Genomic DNA, 20,540 nt, shown 5'->3' on the forward strand with positions numbered 1-20,540 from the left:
ACAATCCAAACTATAAAACATTGGAAGACACCGTCTACTATGATCAAGAGTAGGCAGAAGCAAGTAGTAGTAAGATCTCAAGAACTTCAGATAATGGAATTATAAATATAAATATGAAATCAGTATACTTTAGGTATTTAAAATATAAAAAGCGGGCCAGCCCGGTGGCTCAAGCGGTTAGAGCTCCATGCTTCTAACTCCCAAGGCTGCCAGTTCGATTCCCACATGGGCCAGTGGGCTCTCAACCACAAGGTTGCCAGTTCAACTCCTCGAGTCCCACAAAGGATGGTGGGTTCCGCCCTCTGCAACTAAGATTGAACACGGCACCTTGAGCTGAGCTGCTGCTGAGCTCCCAGATGGCTCAGTTGGTTGGAGCGCGTCCTCTCAACTACAAGGTTGCCGGTTCGACTCCCGCAAGGGATGGTGGGCTGTGCCCTCTGCAACTAGAAAAAGGCAACTGGACCTGGAGCTGAGCTGCGCCCTCCACAACTAAGACTGAAAGGACAACAACTTGACTTGGAAAACAGGCCTGGAAGTACACACTGTTCCCCAATAAAGTCCTGTTCCCCTTCCCCAATAAAATCTTTAAAAATAAATAAATAAAATAAAATATAAAAAGCAAAATTAAAAACAAGAAAACAAAGCAAACACAGCTAAGTGAATTTAAGGGAAACTTATAATAAAAGCAAAAATATATAGATGCTCTTCAATTTTTGGTGGCGTTATGTCCCAATAAACCCATTGTAAGTTTAAAATACTAAGTCAAAAATGCATTTAGCTCACCATACATCATAGTTTAACCTGGCCAGTTTCTACTGAATGCATATCACTTTCACACCATCATAAAGTTGGAAAATCATTCAAGTTGAGGACCTTCTGTATATAGGAATAACTCATAAAAGATGTGAAAGACCTTTCTAGGGAAAAAAAAAAACTACATAATATTAAAAAACAGACTTAAGTAAATAGAAAGGCATACAATGTTCATGAGCAGGCAGATATCATATTATAAAGATAGCATTTTCTCCCATATAAATCTATATTTTCAAAGCAATTACAACAAAAATGCTGACAAATTTTTTTAAATGTATGTTCACAAGATGATTCTAAAACAACAGCAAAAAGTCAAGATCAGTCAAGATCATCTTGAAGATGAACACGGTGTACGTGGAGGGGAATGAAATTACCTTAATGAACACAGGCAGACTTCATTTTATTACACCTTGCAGAGATCTTGCCTTTTTTACAAATTGAAGGTAAGGCTTTTCACTGGCAAAAAGATTACAACTCACTGAAGGCTCAGATGATTGTTAGCATTTTTTAGCAATAAAGAACTTTTTAATTAAGGTATATATGTTGTTGGTTTTTTTTTTTTAGACATAATGCTATTGCATAGACTACAGTATAGTATAAATACAACTTTTAAATGCACTGGGAAAACAAAAAATTCATGTGACTCACTTTACTGTGATATTCACTTTATTATAGTGGTCTGGAACCAAACCCACAAGCATTATCTCCAAGGTATGCCTGTAACAGTTTACTATAGCTTTATAATAAACAATAAAGGCAGAAAAATGGGGGGAGGAGTGACCAAAAAAACCCAAAAAACCTCTCATACAGCAAAAGACAGCTTTCTAAAGAGTTTTTTAAAAGTCAAGTGTGTTATCTATTGCTGTGTAACAAATTACCCCAAAACTTAGTGGCTTAAAACAACAATTCATTTTCTCTGAGTTTTTTTGAGTCAGGAATTTGGGGGTGACTTGGCAAGTGGTTCTGGCTTTGTGCCTCAAATGAGGTTGCAGTCAGATGTCAGCCAGGGCTGCAGTCATCTGAAAGCCTGACCATGCTAAATCTACTTCCAAAGTAGCTCATTCACATGGCTGGACAGTGGCAGAAGGCTTTGGTTCTTCTCCCCATGGGCCTCTTCCACAAGGCTGCTAGAACGGCAGTGGTTTTCACCCAGGACAAGGGATCTCAAGAGTAAGGGGAAAGCTGTCTGCCTTTAATGACCTAGCCTCAGAAGTCTATTCTGTTACTTCTGCTGTATTCCCTTGGGACCAGCCGTGAGTGAGACCATAGGGTGTGAATCCCAGGAGAAAGGAACACTGGGGCCATCCTGGAGGCTAGCTACCACAGCAAGCCACAGCAGGCTCAGAATAAATCTTCAACTTAACCAACAGAGGATCAGTATACAGAATTGAACAAGAATTCTTGTAAATCAAAAAATGTAAGCAAGCTAAAGAAAAATAGAAGGCATACGGACAATTCACAGAAGCAGCAATACATATCGCACAAAATAAGCATTCAGAAAGTATTATTCATTAGTACCACATAATTCATGCTATTTACCCATCATTAAGGCACAGACTTTATTTTTCTAAAAATGATATATTTATATTCATTTATCCTTTTTTTTTTTTTTCATTTCCCCTCGGAACCAATGTCCATTCGAGAAGCTGGTTAGGGATAAAGGTAGAGCTTGTGGCCACCGAAAAAACAGGTTCATGTGCCCAACCTCTAAACCTGGCCTCAGGAAAGGAGAGGTGATAGAACTCAGTCAACCAGTCCTAAGTATGAAGAAAAACGTAAGGACAGCTACAGTGAGGTATTTACGAAATGCCAACAACTTCAGTTACTAAGTACTGTTTCATCTTTACATCCTACTGGGGGCAAGCTCTTCATGAACTGCGTTGATAAGTACCCCAAAATGCATGAATCTGCCACCTTCTACTATTCCAGGGTGTGACATTTTTCCCAGTGACTCTCAATTACCATTTTCTGACTCTCCCTTCAAGGGAACGGGTCTCAAACTTTTTAGTCTCAGGATCCCTCTTACACTCTTAATTACTAAGAATCTCAAACAGCTTTTATCCATCAATATGTACACAGTATTAGAAATGAAAACTTAGCATTTTAGAATATTGTATTAATATAGTAATAACTTTAATAAATCAAGTAATTTGTTTATTGAGAGTAAATATTTCACTCATTTTTTAAAAAACTCATTATATGTTTAAATAACATCTTTATCAGAAATAACTGTGTTCCAAACCAAAAAGTTTTTTATTTTTAGTAAAGATTGGCACTGTTTTTACATTTTTTATATCTCTTTAATGTCTGGTTTAATAGAAGATGACAAATATATACTTCTGCATTTTATCAGCTGTAATGCTTTGTTTGAAGAATATGAAGAAAATCTGGCCTCATACATAGAGAAAAGGGAAGAGTTAATAGTCTTTGCAGTCAAATGTGTGAAAATTCTTTGATATAACACAAAAATATAGAAAGTGCATTTATTTCTTAAACATCAGCTGCAATGTGGAATTTCAACCCATACTGATGAACTTTTAACTTCTCTATATCACAATCTACTGGTGTATTTTGCATTTTGAATCTTTTTTCTATGCATGATTTTGAAACATCATGTATTGATCATTTGGAAAATATTAATTCATTATGTACATCTTCCAAATGTTGATATTTCATTACACAATATCCCCCTGTCCCCAAGAGTGTTAATATCACTACCAATCTCATAAGAAAAGCCTTTAAATATTGAGCTGTCAAGCTCATGGTGGCAGATACAAGTTTTCCAGAATTTTCATTTAAAAGCTCAATTTTTATCACTGGCAACGTGTAATGTCAGTTGTTCTCCTTAAGTGACAAGCCCAACTCATTCATTTTTAAGAAAATGGTTGCCAAATACCCATGCCTAAAAAAGCAGTTTGTTCATTCCTTCAAGTAAAAATTTTTTTCCATGAAAATAAAGCAGCTAATTCAGCTTAGAATCAAACAACTTTTTCTTGTACTTCAGCAGAAGCACTTTATACACACTTCTCATTTGATCACATAGACTATTAAGGATCAATATTTAATAAAATAAATTTTTACTTTTCAAGGACAGAAAGTGAAACAAGCATGGTTTTTGTCGTTTTTGTTTTTACTCCAAGTGTGGTGAAGACGCAGTGATTTTTAGCATGGTTTGGAGGCACTATCTTAATTCCTGCTAAGGTGCCAGCACTTTTGCCCATCATTGCTGTTGCATCATTAATACAAATGTTAGAACAGTGAATAAGGCAAATAATGAATTTGTGTTATGTGAACAGTTTAAACTTTGCCAACGCCTAAAAGGGTATCAAGGACGATTCCCCCCAAGGTTCCACGGACCAACTTTGAGAATCACTACTTCAAAGGTATTCTCATTTAGGGTCTGCTAAGAGTATACATGAGGAAATAGAAAGCAATTAGTCTCCTAAAATTTTTGATGTACAGACAGCAGACCTTATAAAGACTTAAGATTTAGAATATTAGTTTATAAGTTTTTACATTACATACAACTTTTGGTAGCAGAGTAACTTGGAATGCAAATGACTTTGTCAGGCATGCTGTACATCATCAGATGTCAGAAAAGCCTAGAAAAACACCAGCAATTCACCTTCCTGCCTCTCCTTTGTGCTTACTATCAGAGAGGTGAGGTAGGCACAAAGCCAAGGGGGGACAACTGGAAGACAACAGAAACGGTACAATGTATTAAGGGCTTATGGTGTGCCAGGAACTCTATGAAGTACTTCACAATGTATTACCCTCAGTAGAAGTCATTAGTGTTTAGTTTTCCTGGCACATATTTAATGACTGGTTGCTGACGACTATATTAGCATTCAAAAACTCAAGCGTTATGTCGAATAGGGCATTAGAGAAATAGGACCTGAAAAAAAATTTAAAAATCCCCTAACAGCCTTTTGCCTCTCTAAGCAGTACCATGGCGGTTGGCAAGAACAAGTGCCTTATCAAAGGCGGCAAAAAGGGAGCCAAGAAGGGTTCATCTATTCTCTAAGAAAGACTGGTCTGTGAAAGCACCAGCTAGTTCAATACAAGAAATGTTGGAAAAACACTAATCACGAGAACTTAAGGAATCAAAATCGCATCTGATGGTCTCAGGGGTCAGGTTTTTGAAATGAGCCTAGGTGATCTGCAGAATGATGACAGTGCATTTACAGAATTCAAGCTAATTACTGAGGATGTTCAGGGTAAAAACTGCCGGACTCATTTCCATGGCATGGCTCTTACCAGTGACAAAATGTGCTCCATGGTCAAAAACTGGCAGACCATGATTGAAGCTCATGTTAATGTGAAGCCTACCAGTGGTTATTTGCTTAGTCTGTGTTGGTTTTACTAAAAAACCTAACAATCAGATTCGGAAGACCTCTCATGCTCAGCATCAAATCCACCAAATCCAGAAGACAGTGGAAATCCCCATCTGAGAGGTGCAGACAAATGACTTGAAAGAAGTGGTCAATAAACTGATTCCAGACAGCACTGGAAAAGACACAGAAAAGGCCTACAAGCTATTTATCAGCTCCATGCCGTCTTTGTTAGAAAAGTCAAAATGCTGAATGAAGACGGCCAAGTTTGAATTGGGAAAACGCATGGAGCTTCATGGTGAAGGTGGCAGTTCTGGAAAAGACACCAGGGATGAGACTGGTGCTAAAGTTGAATGCGCTGATGGATAAGCCCGCAGTCCAAGAATCTGTTTAAAATTCAGACTTTCAATGGTGACAAATACAAAATCTTATGGGGGGGGGATCCCCAAACAGTTAAGTCCCACACAGAACTAGCAAACTGCCATACAGTATATGTACTACTGGGACAAAAAACTTCCAGGGCTCAAGCAGAAGATTTCCTGCTGAGTGATTAAGAGTGGCTCACCAGGCTCAGTGATTAGAGACAGAACCACCCTGCTCGTCACACTGCACCCAGAGGTATTCCCTCCCACTTATCACATGACTGTTGCCATCTCAGGCTTTTCACAATAAGCTGAACATTCAGAAACAGAATCATGTTTCCATGTTGATTCTTTCATCATTCCTCACTAACAAAACAATATTAAACTCATGTAGATGTGAAAAGTTGCATAAAAGAGAACAGAATCACAAAATTTTAGAGGACAGGAGCCCAACCTCTTCATATGGCAGACCTGGAGAGGCTGTCTAGGTACCTTGTCCAAGGTTACCTGGCTGATTACAGCAGAACCCAGTGCACGTTACTCCCAATCAAATTCTTCACCCACATCACCATGCTCTCTCAGATGCGCCCTGCTGCGAGGCTCCCCTCCTTACAGAGTTCATTTTAGGGCTTATTACTAGATGTATCAATGCAAATTTGTATTTTTATTGACTCATTATAGGTTTATACATACCCACTACTGATAGCTACTCTGACTCAATCTGAAACAGAACTAAAAAAGAATTACAAAAGCACTTTTAAAAACTCACTACTGAGATTCAACAAACATTAACTAGTTTATTTTGATTTTCCAAGTTCTCCAAGAGTAAACAGATCAGCCTTTCTCCTCAAAACTATTTAAATCCATGTTTCTCTTAGTGTGGTAGATTCCACAATCTGAATCACATGAGATACTTGTTCAAAATTCAGATTCTTAGCGTCATCCCCAAATTAATTGAAACTGTGTCTCTGAAACTCCCAAAATGGCATTTTAAAAAGCTCTCCAGGTGATTCTTATTCATCCAAAAGCTATTTACTGAACATTCATTCCACAACAGTCTAGTGGGAAACAAGGAACATGAATAAACATAAACAAGTAAACATTTTGGATTTTAGCTGTGCTATGAAGAAAAAACAAGGTAATTATGTCATAAAGTGACCTGGAGGGCTACTTTAAAAGGAACAGTCAGTTATAGGATTTTTAGAGCAGTGAAAATACTCTGTATGATATTATAATGGTGGATACATGTCATTATACATTTACACAAACCTATAGTATGTACAGCACTAAGAGTGAGCTCTAATGTAAACTATGGACTTTGGGTAATTATGATGTCAGCATAGGCCCGTTGAATATAACAAACGCACCACTCTGGTGGGGATATTGGTAAAAGGGGAAGCTATGCAGGTATGAGGACAGGTGATTGTAATGCAGGGACTCAGCTCCCGCTCCCCGCATAAGAACGCAGGATACAGTGAGGCCAAAAAGGAACAACAACGGAGCCACACATAGGAGAGTCATGCCACTATTTTCTCGATGCAGCTGGTCGAGAAACAAAAGCAAACATCCGTCAGTACCCCAACGAGGGGTCTTCCTGCACCCTAGTCTCTATGGCGGCCGGGCGAGACACAGGAAGTAGGATCAACACGGTCCACAATCCAGAATCCGCTGGCCAACCGCACCTGCCGGCCACAATTCGCACTTGCTAGCATAGCCACGGCAGTTATATTCGTGGCTAATGGCCGACTAGTTATAGCTGATGGCCGTTTACTACGTGAGCCAGCACCTTTCGACGTGACGTCGAGAGCCTGGAAACTGCTCTCTGGGACTCCGTGCCTGCACTCCACCCCTCCAGGGTCTCGCCTCACACCTTACGCAGCCAGCGTCTTTCCCCCCACCCCGCCCCTGCCAGGAACCCAGCTCACGAGAAAGTTTCAGTCCAGTTCAAATAATGTCCTAGGTGGTGTCCCTGAATGTCCACCTACTTTCTGGGCAGAGCCAGGGTTCTCAGGGTACCACCAGTCTTTCTGGGCACAGCTACGGTTCTCAGGGTACCATGCTGGAACAATAGTGGCTCACAGCCAAGGTGCTTACATATTCTCAATGGCGGCCGGTGGAGACACAGGAAGCAAACATCCACCTGTACCCCAACAAGGGGTCTTCCTGCACCACAGTCTCGCTGGCGGCCGGGCAAGACACAGGAAGCAAACATCCGCATGTTCCCAAGCAAACAGTCAAGCGGTCCATCAAATCAGGGATGGAAGGCAATTCCCCATAGTCCACAGTCATTCGCCAGGGCTGTGCGTTGGACTCACAATGTGTGCCCTCCAAGTCCTGCCCAACCCAGGGGTGAGGGACGACCTTGACCTCACCCGCACCCTCCACCGAGGACTCAGCAAGTGCTTCCTCCTGGGACTACAAAGTCCCGTACCTGGGCTGCCTCAGCAAGCACTTCCCGGCCCCCACGGCCGCACCGACCTTCGCTTTTTCCGACCTATGCTGGTCGGAGAACCGTCCACGTCTTCCCACCCCTCCAGCTCTCCGGCAGCTGCACAGCTTTTTCTATGCTGGTCGGAGAGTCATCCATGTTCTCCCACCCCTCCATGAGGGTTCAAGTCCTGACAACAGTGGCCACCGGCAACCACACATTGTATGGGGGCCACATGTCCTCCTGCCCAGAGTCAGACATCATTTCTACCTGGCAGGAATCCTGCTCGCGTGCCAGGTATCTCAGTGGATGGCCCTGGTGTAAGATGTCCAGAACTCTAGGAGCCTACGGCAGCAGCGGGCCACCAAAAAGCAGGCGACGCCTGCCATGGGCAACAGGGCGGCATGCCATCTGGAGGCTGGGGAGACCACTAATTCACTGAGGGGTCACGTTTCTCCAGACAGATCGTGCTTCCTGTTCCCGGCGCAGCTCCTCACCGGCTTCCTGAGACTGAGTGTTCATGCGCACAAACTGCTCCACTAACCACCCCCATTCTGGCCGGCTGCACCATGTGTCATGCAGGGGACTCAGCTCCCGCTCCCCGAACATAGGATACGGTGAGGCCAAAAAGGAACAATGGAGCCATAGAAAGGGGAGTCATGCCACTACATTCTCAATGGCGGCTGGTCGAGGCACAAAAACAAACATCCGCCAGTACCCCAACGAGGGGTCTTCCTGCACCCCCGTCTCGCTGGCGGCCGGGCGAGACACAGGAAGCAGGATCAACACAGTACACAATCCGCTGGCCAACCACACCTGCCGGCCACAATTCGCACTTGCTAGCGTAGCCGCGGCAGTTATATTAATGGCTAATGGCCAACTAGTTACAGCCGATGGCCATCTGATCACAGCTGACGGCCATCTACTACCCGAGCCAGCACCTTTCCACATGAGATCGAGCGCCTGGAAACTGCTCTCTGGGACTCTGTCCCTACAGTGACATGTAAGAAATCTGCATTAACTTCCTCTTAATTCTAAAACCACTCTAAAAAATAAAGCCTTTTAAAAAAAGCAGTCAGTGAAAGCCTTTCTCAGGAGGCAACATTTGAAATGAGGGGTCCTTCACTCAAGGACAGTGGTTCTCAAACTCATCAAAATCACCTGGAAGACTTGTTACAATAAACCACCAGTCAGAATGTCTGGAGTGAGGTGCAAGAATGTTCATTCCTAACAAGCTCGCAGATGCTGCTGCTGCTGCTGCTGGTCCAGGAGCCGCCACATCTGGAGAACAGCTAACAGGGTGAGTGACTGGTGTGTCAGAGGAACAGAAAAAGGCCAGTTAGGAGGGAGGGGAATACACTGATCGTTTCAGAACCACTTAAGATGGTGAATTAAGCTACCATCCATGGCTCCCAGACAAGAGATGGAATCACACATTGGTCAATAATACCTTGCATTTGAAAAGCATTTCACAGTTTATAAAAGCATCTTCACGTTTATTATTTAATTTTCTTTAGTGAGATATAAGTGAAGGCCTATTAGCTACATTTTAGAGATAAAAAAACAGAAGGACAGAGACATGATGAACCTGAGGGAACCAGAAAACAATTAAGGGGCAGAACTATGTCCCCTGACTCCAAAACCAGTGTTCCTTCAAGAACAGCATGTTCGCTTTTTTAAAGAGCAAAGTGAAACATACACACAGAAGTTAATACAGCTACTAACAAATTATTTTCTAGACTCCTTGCCTGAAAACACTGTGACTTCCAGACTTAATTTATTTTAGATACTAGTTAGAAAGCTACATTACTTTGAAAGTAGTTCGTCCCATCTACTTACTTCTCCTAGTTCAAAAACAAAGGACAGAGAAATGAAGAGGGAATTTAGAGACTATTATTCTCTCTCCTACAGAAATATCAGAGAGCCAATTTCACTACCTCAGTCCCTCAGCCACATAAATCAAACACAATTTTCATCTTGTGTTCCCTCCAATCTCCCACCTAATCCAAGTTCCCATAAGAACAGTGAATCCCGCATGTCTCACTACACTCATGAGGCCACGAGCAGTTAGTTACACACCCATTATCATTTTGTATCTTCTCCATCAATCAAACGCTTATTCTTAACGTAACATCCTCACCTGCATGTCTCAATAATACTTCAAATCCAAAACACCCAAAACTGAAATCATCATATCCCTCTTCCACCACACACACACCTGCTGTATGCCTGAACTCTTTTATTTGCATTAATAGCACTGACACCCATCAAACAAGAAACTTGGAACTCAGCCTAGACAAGTTGTCTCTCCCTCACACCAATCTTAATGTGCCCCCCCCAATCTCATTCCCACGGCTACTCACAATTCCCATGGCTGCTTTCTCCCAGAGCTACTTTCTCCCATAGCAAAATGCTCCCTTCCTTAACACCTGATATCAGTCCTTTACTACCCATTCCAAATGCTAATTTCTTACCTAGATTACTGCCAAGATTCTCTTAATTGCTCCTGCCTCCAGCCTTGACTTCCTTTACCCTTCCACATGCCCCCAAGTGATCTCTGTGGATCACAAATGCAATACTTTTATTCTCTTCATATAAAATTCCTTCAGGGACTCCCTTATGTCTACACTGTACAGGATACACTCTACAGGATGAATCCAAAACCCTTAATACAGGTCCACAATCCTTACCTGCAGGTTCTATAACTTAGAAGCTTTGAAATTTCTTTTCATAAATTCGCAAAACTCACCCTGAATTGCAGAAGACTATTTATTGTCTATCCCATTGGTGTAATATTTGTATGTTTCACTACAGAAATAGTAATGTGTTTGATAATGTGTTAACCCAGACCCTACTGGAGGATTATTAACCTTACCCCCAAAAAAGAAAAATTTCCAAACTATTCTGAAGTCTAAAACACACCTGGTCCCAAGGGTTGCAGATAAGGCATTGCCTATTCAGCCCATCAATCCAACCTAATTTCTACCAATCACCTTCCACATCTCTTAGCTTCAGGGATGTGTAACGTGCCCTGTACCCTGAATACTCTCCAATCCAGTGAGCTACTTACCTTTCAAGAACCCTGCTCAAGAGTTTCCTTTTCAGTGCCGTTTTCCTGACCTTCTCTTGATTGTGCCACAACCACTGCAGCAAGTACCCACCTCAAGTGCTGTAGGTTTTACATTTATTTCCCGTTAGACCGTGAATGAACTCCTCATTGAGTATTTTAGTCAATCCTACAGTGTCCAGAACACTAGGGGCTCGTTAATGTACAAGGAACTAAAATCCGTGCCCAGCTCTCCCCAATTCCCAATTCCCTTCCAAGTTCATTTCTCCTTCAACCCTAAACCTTAGGATTTTCCCCTAACCATGCAGGGCCCTCACAGTCATTTTCGTTGCCAGAGTTCCTCTTTTCCAATGTCATCTTAAAATTACTTTCTATCAGATGCCTCCTCTTAACCTCAAGCTCTCCACTGCCCTTTATCCTGCTCTATTTATTTCATCCCAGTCCTCCTTTCCCCTAGTCTGGAACAGACCAAGTCCTCTCCCACCAGGTACTTCGTACTCACAGCCCTCATCTCTTACCTATTCCCTCTCTCCTCAACACCTCTCCCGGCTCCGGGCCTTCCTTCCCCAAACGCTTCTCTGCAGCCGTTTCCCACACCCCCTTTTCTCCCCAGTACGGGTCCAAGAGCTCACGAACCTGCTCTCGGCCCGAGTCCATGCCTTCCCGGCCCGTACGCGAACATCACAAACCTCCCCGGCAGCGGTGTCCCCTCCCCCCGTCTCCGGCTGCCTGCACCCCTCCCTTCACCCTCCGCGTTATCTCTGGCGGTCCAGCTCCTCTGGAAACTGTCCCAGGGGCCGTGTCTTTTCACCTCTTAGACTCCTCGGGATCGCGCCGTCCTAGGAGCCCTGGGCCCCAGCACCTCCGTCCCCACCTCCTCCTCGGCCCCGCAGATCCCCTTCAGCCCAAACCTCGGACAGGGCCTCCCGCTCACCTTGCTGGATGTCGCCGTTGCTGCCCCCGGGGATGGGCACGCTGAGCTGGCGCTCCGGCTCGGGCAGGCAGCGCAGGCAGAAGGAGTGAAGACAGGGCAGCAGCTTGGGCTCCGCCTCACGCCGGCTCTGCAAGCTCTGCTGACACACGGCGCAGGTGTCCAGGAGTGAGGCTGGAGGTCCAAGAGGCGGCCCCGCCGAGGGACCCGGAGCGGGAGCCGAGGCTGGAGCGGGGGCCGGCGTCGATACCGTCCCCCCGGGAACTCCAGGGCCCACTGAGGCCGCAGGGGCTGAGGCAGCCGGGGCCGAGCCCGAGGAGGCCGCGGCCACCCCCCCGTCGTCGGGCCCAGCCGTGCCGCTCTCCGCGCCCGCCCTGCTGCCTTCCTCCTCCTCCTCCTCCACCAGCACAGCGGCGAGAGGCGGCTCCGCCTCCTGCGCCGCGGGCCCGGCGGCCCCGGCAGTTACCGGCGCGCTGCCGCTGCCCCCACCGCCGCTCTCAGCCTCGCCGCCGCCTTTGTTTTCCGCCATGTTTTCCTCTTTGAACCCGCCGGACCGCCCCGCGCCGCCCGCCGCCCGCGCCGCCGCTGCCGCCCCCAGCCCCAGCCGCAGCCGCAGCGAGAGCGGACGCCGAGAGCGAGCAGGCGAACGAACGGACGAGAGCGCGCGCGCACGCGGTGCCCCCGCCCTCGCGCCGCGCGGTTGCAGTGGGCCAGGCGGTGCGCGCGCACGTACGCACGGACGTCCTCTGAGGGAGGCGGGAACTCAGGGCGCGGGCGCGGAGCGGTCTTAACTTCCCCTCCCGACCTCCGGGCCCGCGCGTTGCGTCCGCGCCGCCGCGATTCAGCTGGCTTTTAAGGCAGAGGCCGTTTACGCTGAATTCCTCCTTCTAGAGGTGGTTGTGAGCTCAGATGCGACGGTGGTGTGGGGAGAAGAGTGGGGAAGGGTAGGAGGCCAGGGCTGGTTCCTGCAGAGCGAGCGTGGCCCTACTAGCGACGCCATCCCCAGAGGTGGGCGCGCCTCCGCGGAAACCTCATTTGCACGGTGGGACGCCGAGGCTTCCCGGCCCGGAGGTACAGACCTGCTGGGTCTCTGTTTTTTAACCTGCCCATTTCTTGTGGTTGATTGTCCCTCGGTGGAAAGTAAGCAGGCCTTTTTTTTTTTTTTTTTTTAAATGGGGGCCTGCCAGAAATAGGCTGAAAAAACCCGGGGAAGAAGAAACTCTGTTTTTAGCTTTTTAAGGTGATTGAGTCTCAGACGTGGCTTCGTATCGGAAAACCAATCAACTGAGGAGCTCTTTCAAAGCCAAGATAGCAAGACCACACCCCAGACCTGCATCAGGAAGTGGGGGAGATGGCTGATGGATGTTGAAAAGTCGCCTCGGCTGATTCTGATGTGTATCAGTTCGGGGAGTCACCGATCTAACCAATATTATGTTCTGGGAGTCCCACTTAGTGTCCTGGCGCGAGTTGAATTACAAATGCCCTAAAAATGTTGGTAATAGAAGCTTTCAGAAAGGGTTATCTGTATTTGAGAAACGTACTTTGGGATTTTTATGTAGTGCAACAGCTGTTTTAATGTTAGGGTCATGAAGTGCTTTCTTCTGACAGTGTTCCCAAGAAACTTATTCTTTGAGCTGGTATAAGTCCTTAAAAGAAGGCACCTGGAAACATTTTTCATTTATTCGTTCAAAAATACTGACCTCTTACTATATGTATCAGGTAGTGTTTCAGAAACTAGGATTACAGCACGAGACAAAGGAGATCCTTACCTTCAAAGAGTTTGCAATCTAAAGAGAAATAGAGTGAAGAAATAAAATGGAATCACTTATAGTCAAGCTGCTAAATTACTGAAATGAAGTAGATTTTGGTATGAGGAAACAATTCTATTCTTGTTTTAACTAGCCTGTGAATTTAAACTTTTGAAATTTACAAGCCTGCAGGAATGCCTGGACATATATCCGACTTCCAGATAACCCTAATTACACCCAAAGTACTCACCAATTAAGACCACCTGACATCTGACTGATAACCGTCCTGGACCAATCTTAGGTGCAGGACTGACTATTGCTGCAGTACTGATTCTCAAAAATGCACTTTTTACTATAAGAACTCTTTCTTCTTTGGAACACTTCTGGGTTTTTGCCTAGTTGTGTTTCCAGTTTGCAAACCTGAAGACCCTTGAATAAATCATTTATTTCTAGTCAAAGCTTCTGTCGTGCGGGGGACCCTGCTCACTGCGCCATGTGTCATGCGGGGCGGCCTGCGGGGGATCCTGCCGACTACGCCAAGTGTCACACAGGACGGCCTGCAGGGTCTCTGGTCCCACTCCCCACACAAGAACGCAGGATGTGGCTAGGCCAAAAAGGAACATCCACAGAGCCATAAGTAGGGGAGTCATACCACTATATTCTCTCTGGCGGCTGGGTTGGAGACACAGGGACCAGGAGCAACACAATTCTCAACCCTCACTGTGCCGCTTGCAGGCTCAGCCACCATCTTCTTGCTAGCTCCCCTTTTTTTGCTTGCGTAGCCACAGCAGTTATATTAGTGGACAATTGCTCACTGGTTACAGCTGACGGCCAACTAGCCACAGCTGATGGCCATTTGATCACAGTCGATGGCCATTTACTACCCGAGCCAGCACCTTTCTATGTGAGGCCGAGAGCCTGGAAACTGCTTTTTGGGGCTCTGTCCCCACAGCCTCCAAACTCTGTTTTAGTTCCTTTGACACTAATGGAGGAAGATTGAAAATATATGTTGGGGAGTAATAAATGCTATGAAGAAAAATAGTAAAAGAGATTAGAGAGGATTGGGGAAGGCCTCTGTTGATAGGTGAACAAACCTTGTGGCTCTCTTGCAGAAGAGTGTTTCAGGCAGAGGCACAAACAGTAAGTACAAAGGTCCTGAGACAGATGGAGATTCTTGGCTTGTCAGGAACACCAAGGAGTCAGTGTGTCTGGAGTTGCTTAAATAAGGGAAAGAATAGTAGAACATGAGATAAGAGAATTGAGGAGACAAGGTCATACACAAAAATGGTCCTCAATTTTCTAAGTGTTATGCCCTTGAAAAGAACTTGAAAAACTATCTTCTCCCCTCAAACATAAGTTGACTCAAATTTTCATCATGAGTGTAAATAGTTGCAAAGAGTGTAATTTCTGATATTTTACGACTAATATTTCTAAATTATTACGTTACTTTTAAATCTATCCAACAGGACAGTAAACACTAAACTGGTTTAACAAACTCCAGCATCCATTTTATTTTATTTTTTAAATATTTTTATTTTTCAATTACAGTTGACATATATTAATTTCAAGTATACAACATAGTGATTAGACATATAACTTATGAAGTGATCACAACAAATCTAGTACCCATCTGACATCATACATAGTTATTACAATAACTAAGCTATATTTTACATGCCCATTACTATTTTTGTAACTACCAATTTGTACCTTAATCCCTTCCCTTCCTTCTCCAATCCCCCCAAACCCTTTCATCTGGCAACCATCAAAATGTTCTCTGTATCTATGAGTTTGTTTCTGTGTTATTTGTTCATTTATTTTGCTTTTTACATTCCACATATAAGTGAAATCACTTGGTGTTTGTCTTTTTCTGTCTGATTTATTTCACTCAGCATAATCCCTCTAGGTCCATCCATGTTGTCGCAGATGGCAAGATTTCCTTCTTATGGCTGAGCAATGTTCCGTTTTATATGTGTCACTTCTTTATCCATTCATCTATTGATGGACACTTAGGTTGCTTCCAGATCTTGGCTAATGCTGCAGTGAACATATGGATGCATATGTCTTTTCAAATTAGTGTTTCGAATTTCTTTGGACGAATACCTAGAAGTGGAATTACTGGATCCTTCTGGTCTCTTGTTACAGCCTTTATTTTAAAGTCAGTTTTGTCTGGTATAAGTATTACTACCCCAGCTTATTTTTTTTTTTTCATTTCCACTTTCACGAAATATCTCTTTTCATCCCTTTACTTTCAGTCTGTGTGTGTCTTTCAAGCTGAAGTCTCTTGTAGGCAGCATATATACGGGTCTTGTTTTCTTAGCCATTTAGCCACCCTATGTATTTTGATTGGATCATTTAATCAACTTAAAGTGATTATTGATAGGTATATACAGAGGGTGCCACAAAAATGTATACACATTTTAAGAAAGGAAAACTATTAAAATTGTAATACTCAATATAATTGTAATACTCAATACCAATAACAAAAGATGAATACAAGTCATGTTTGACTTCTGCAATTACAAGAGGTTCTCAAAGTGGTTACCATCAGCATCCAGACACTTCTGATTACAGCAAATGACTGCTTGAGAAACGTTGACCAAAGTGTACACTTGTATACATTTTTTGGCACCCCCAGTAATTATTGCCATTTTACTCATATTTTTTTGTCTTTTTTTTTTCTTCTTAAAGAAGTACCTTTAACATTTCTTGTAATACTGGTTTGGTGGCGATGAACTCCTTTAGCTTTTTCTTGTCTGGAAAAGTATCTGTCCTTTGATTCTAAATGATAGCTTTGCTGTGTAGAGTAATCTTGGTTATAGGTCCTTTCTTTTTATCACTTTGAATGTTTCATGCCAATTCCTTCTGGCCTGCAAAGTTTCTGTTGAGAAATCAACTGACAGTCTTATGGGAGTGCCCTTGTAGGTAACTAACTGCTTTTCTCTTGCTGCTTTAACCTTTGTCTTTAACCTCTTTTTGTCTTTAAACTTTGGCATCTTAATTATGATGTGTCTTGGTGCGGGCCTCTTTGGGTTCATCTTGTTTGGGACTCTACGCTTCCTAGGCTTGTGTATCTATTTCCTTTGCCAGCTTAGAGAAGTTTTCCATCATTATTTCTTCAAATAGATTTTCAATTCCTTGCTCTCTTCTCCTTCTGGTACCCCTATGATGTGAATGTTGGTACACTTGATGTTGTCCCAGAGGCCCCTTAAACAATCCTCATTTTTTTGGATTCCTTTTTCTTTTTGCTGTTCTGTTTGGATGTTTTCTGCTACCTTATGATCTAAATCGCTGATTTGATCCTCTGCTTCATCTAATCTACTATTGATTCCTTCTAACATATTCTTTATTTCAGTTACTGTATTTTTTATTTCGCACTGGTTCTTTTTCATTTTTTCTATCACCATTTTTATGTTTCCTGTCTCTTTGTTGAAATTCTCACTGAGATCACTGAGCATCCTCATAACCAGTGTTTTGAACTCTGCATCTGGTAAATTGCTTGTCTCCATTTTGTTTAGTTCTTTCTCCTGAGCTCTGTTCTGTTCTTTCATTTGGGACATGGTTCTTTGTCTCCCCATTTTAGCTGTCTCCTTGTTTTTGTTTCTATAGTAGATAGAGCTGCTATGTCTTCTGGTTTTACTAGAGTGGCCTTATGTAGTAGGTGTCCCATAGGGCCAGTGGCTCAGCCTTCCTGGTCACTAGAGGTGGATGCTGCAGGTGTGTCCTTTGTGTGACTTGTGCGTGCCCTCCTGTTGTATTTGAGCCTTAGCTGCTGTTTGCACATCAATGGGAAGAATTGACTTTCATTCAGGCTGATTGGTTGTGAGGACTGGCTGTGACTACAGTGGAGGAGTTGTTGAGCTGGGCCTGACCCTATGGAGCAGGATTCACTGTAGCAGGGCTCTGGTGCCTGCCCAGTCTGTCCTTGGATGTGTCTTCTGTGGAGGTGGTTGGGTGGTGCTCTTGTGTGGTCTGAAGCTGGCTACCAGGTGTGTTGGTCCTGAGACCTCTTGAGGGTGGGGCTCTGGCTGCCCAGGCAAGGTCAGCCAGTGCCTGTGCCCTGCCTGAGGTCACTTGGTATGAGCTACAAAGTGATCTGCAGATTATTGCCACTTGTGCTGGGCTAGAAGGTGCCTGGGAGAAGCTAAGCTCCAAACCGAGGCTGGCTTTCCTGGAAAAATCACTTGTAGTGGGTCAGAGTAGAAGAAAGAAGACCAGTTAGGCTGCTAATACCATAATGGTTGATTGGACCAGGGTCATTTCTGTGCAGGTGTTGAAAAATATGGAGCATATAGAATAAAGAGCAAATACTTTTCTCCAAATTGACTTAAAAAAATAAGTTAATGGCTGAATTTCTCAACTAAAAGCTTTGATTTTTTCTTCACATTTTGATGTCTGCTACTGCTTGCCTTTGTCAAATCTAGTATAAAAGTGTTGTTTTTGAAAACTGTATAATTTTATATGACGGAAATTGCCCCTCATACCATTTCCTGTGTGCTCTGAGAAGGCAGTGCCTGGAATTAAACTGTCATGGAATACTTGGGGACACTGAAACCTTCACTGTCTCATTGAACTGAACAAGACTCACCTGTGTTTCCGTTTGTGTGCATTAGGATGTTCAAGGGCTGAAGATAAGGTTGTAAAATCCACTTTATCTTTTTGGTCTTAACGATGCCAATGGAAAATTCCCTATATCTAAAGTGTTGCCTTTTACTTCGTGAAAGGCATGTTAGTGTGGTTTATGTATAATATCAAAGAACATTTAACACATCTCACATTTTATAGGTAATCTATATGGTCAGATGCTTTTGAAAGTCAGCGTGACGAGGTATAACAAGTTAAATATTGCTTTTGAATACTTGACTAGCTAAGTAAATCTAAGTTATAATTCAGGATTGTTTTTAAACAGCTATTCAAAAACACAGGGACCTGTATGACTCCTACATATGTGTGACTGGTAACAGTGCTTTTGCCAACTCATTAGAAGGATTAACGTGGAGGAGATACACCATCACAAGTTTGTACATTATATGATCATAAGGCTTAACGTAATTAAAAACAAAGTCATAGGAAAAATAACAAAATTCACTTCTCAGGAGTTCGTGATGTTGTGCACTGTAGCACTTTGACTTCCAGGTGTTATGTTGTGTGAATGAGTTTGAGAACCACTATTACCAAGGAAAGGGGGACAAATGGCAGAATTCTGAGTCTAATTGCTAACTCTTGACTTTGCTACATTTCCAAGGCCTTCTAGGGACACACTGATAATCCCAATAATAAACACAACAATTGAACAGCAGTTTATAATTTACAGAGTGCTTCCACACACAATTCTTGCAACCAGGAAGATACATCCCAATTTAGATAATAAACAAACTTCATAATGTGAGTGTATCGTAATGGATTAGCTGTCTATTGTTGCACAATAAGGTTGTTTTCAATTTTTTGCTATTACAAACAATACTGTGATAATCATTGTGATGAATACTTCTTTGCATGTCTGTAATTATCTCTTCTGAATATTTCTAAAAATAGAATTGCTGATTCAATGAGTATATCCACTGTAAAATTTTTTCACATATAAATTTGAAGGGTTCCTATTAGGTTGTCAGAGAAGTAGAATGTGTTTGATGTCTTTTGCTACTATAAATAAAGGAAAATTAACATGCAATCTTTTTTTCCAAATACGGTTGTTTCTCTAAAGGTCTCTATTTCCTCATATCCCACTCCTTCCTCAATCCATTTTAGCCCGGCTTCCACTCCTATTGCTCTACTAACAGCTCTTACTAAGGTCATCAATGACCTCCACATAAATGTTTCAAGGACATGTCAAACCCAGCATGTCCAACACTCAATAACCTTCACCCCAAATTTCATCTTCCACATTGCCTATGTCAAAGAATGGTTGACATAGGGACCACTCACTTATTTGCACTTAAAAAAAAAAGATATTTAGAAGACAAATTATTGAGATTGGATATAATGGGATCATCCTTAAAACCTACAACTTCTTACTCCTCATATCCAATCTATTACCCAGTTTTTTTCAATTTGACTTTCTAAGTATTTCTCTAAATCCCTCCATTTGTCGCCATTTCCACTGTCACCACCCTAAATCAACTTATGACCCTCAAAGTACCACCACTCTCACCTCCCAGGTATCCCCAGGAGGAGAGGAGAGCGCAGGGTGCATCCTCGTGCAAGGTGAGGAGAAAGGCTTCTGCACAGGAGGGTGGGCCATCAGGAGTTCAGAGAACAAGTAGGGTGAAGAGGGTGTCCTCTCAGGTGACTGTCACCTAGCACAGTCAGGATGAGGACGACATCCACATGGGACAGGAGTGGGGCACCCAGCATGGGACATCAGAGTCAGCACAGGGTGAGAGGGTCGCCAGGCACAGGGGGATGGCCTGGCCCTGGTATGAAAGCCCAAGGTGGATGCGGAAGGCATTTGTGTAGGAGGAAGGCCCAGTTCAGGCTGTTGGAGCCTGATCGGGTAAGGAAGACATCCAGTGGGAGAACAGCCTTGGGTGGGTGACATGGGAACCCTCAGAAGGAAACGAAGACCCAAAGAAGGGGTAGTCGGTTAGCTCAGTTGGTTAGAGCGCAGTGCTCTTAACAACAAGGTTGCCAGTTCGATCCCCACATGGGCCACTGTGAGCTGAACCCTCCACACAACTAGATGGAAATAACTACTTGACTTGGAACTGATGGCTGCTGGAAAAACACACTTAAATAAAATAAAATTTAAAAAAAAAAAAAAAAAAAGGAGACCCAAAGAAGTGACAAAACCTCAGGGCTTACATATTAGGTTGAACAAGAGAGGCAGCTATGGAAAAGGAAAATGTATACAGGAGACTAAA

General features: G+C 43.4%; 1 protein-coding gene across 2 annotated transcripts in view; it reads right to left on the bottom strand.

The window, feature by feature from the left end:
- Positions 1-12,537, bottom strand: part of TRIM33 (tripartite motif containing 33) — a 103,136-nt gene extending 90,599 nt beyond the window's left edge. For both annotated transcript variants that reach the window (XM_033092830.1, XM_033092829.1), the window contains exon 1: positions 11,936-12,537. In XM_033092830.1, coding sequence (XP_032948721.1) covers positions 11,936-12,461 — 526 coding nt within the window. In that variant the 5' untranslated portion in view covers positions 12,462-12,537. The remainder of the gene's footprint in view (positions 1-11,935) is intronic.
- Positions 12,538-20,540: the final 8,003 nt, after the last annotated feature.

This window comes from Rhinolophus ferrumequinum, chromosome 22 (genome assembly GCF_004115265.2).
Source record: "Rhinolophus ferrumequinum isolate MPI-CBG mRhiFer1 chromosome 22, mRhiFer1_v1.p, whole genome shotgun sequence".
In the NCBI taxonomy this organism is placed as follows: Eukaryota; Metazoa; Chordata; class Mammalia; order Chiroptera; family Rhinolophidae; genus Rhinolophus; species Rhinolophus ferrumequinum.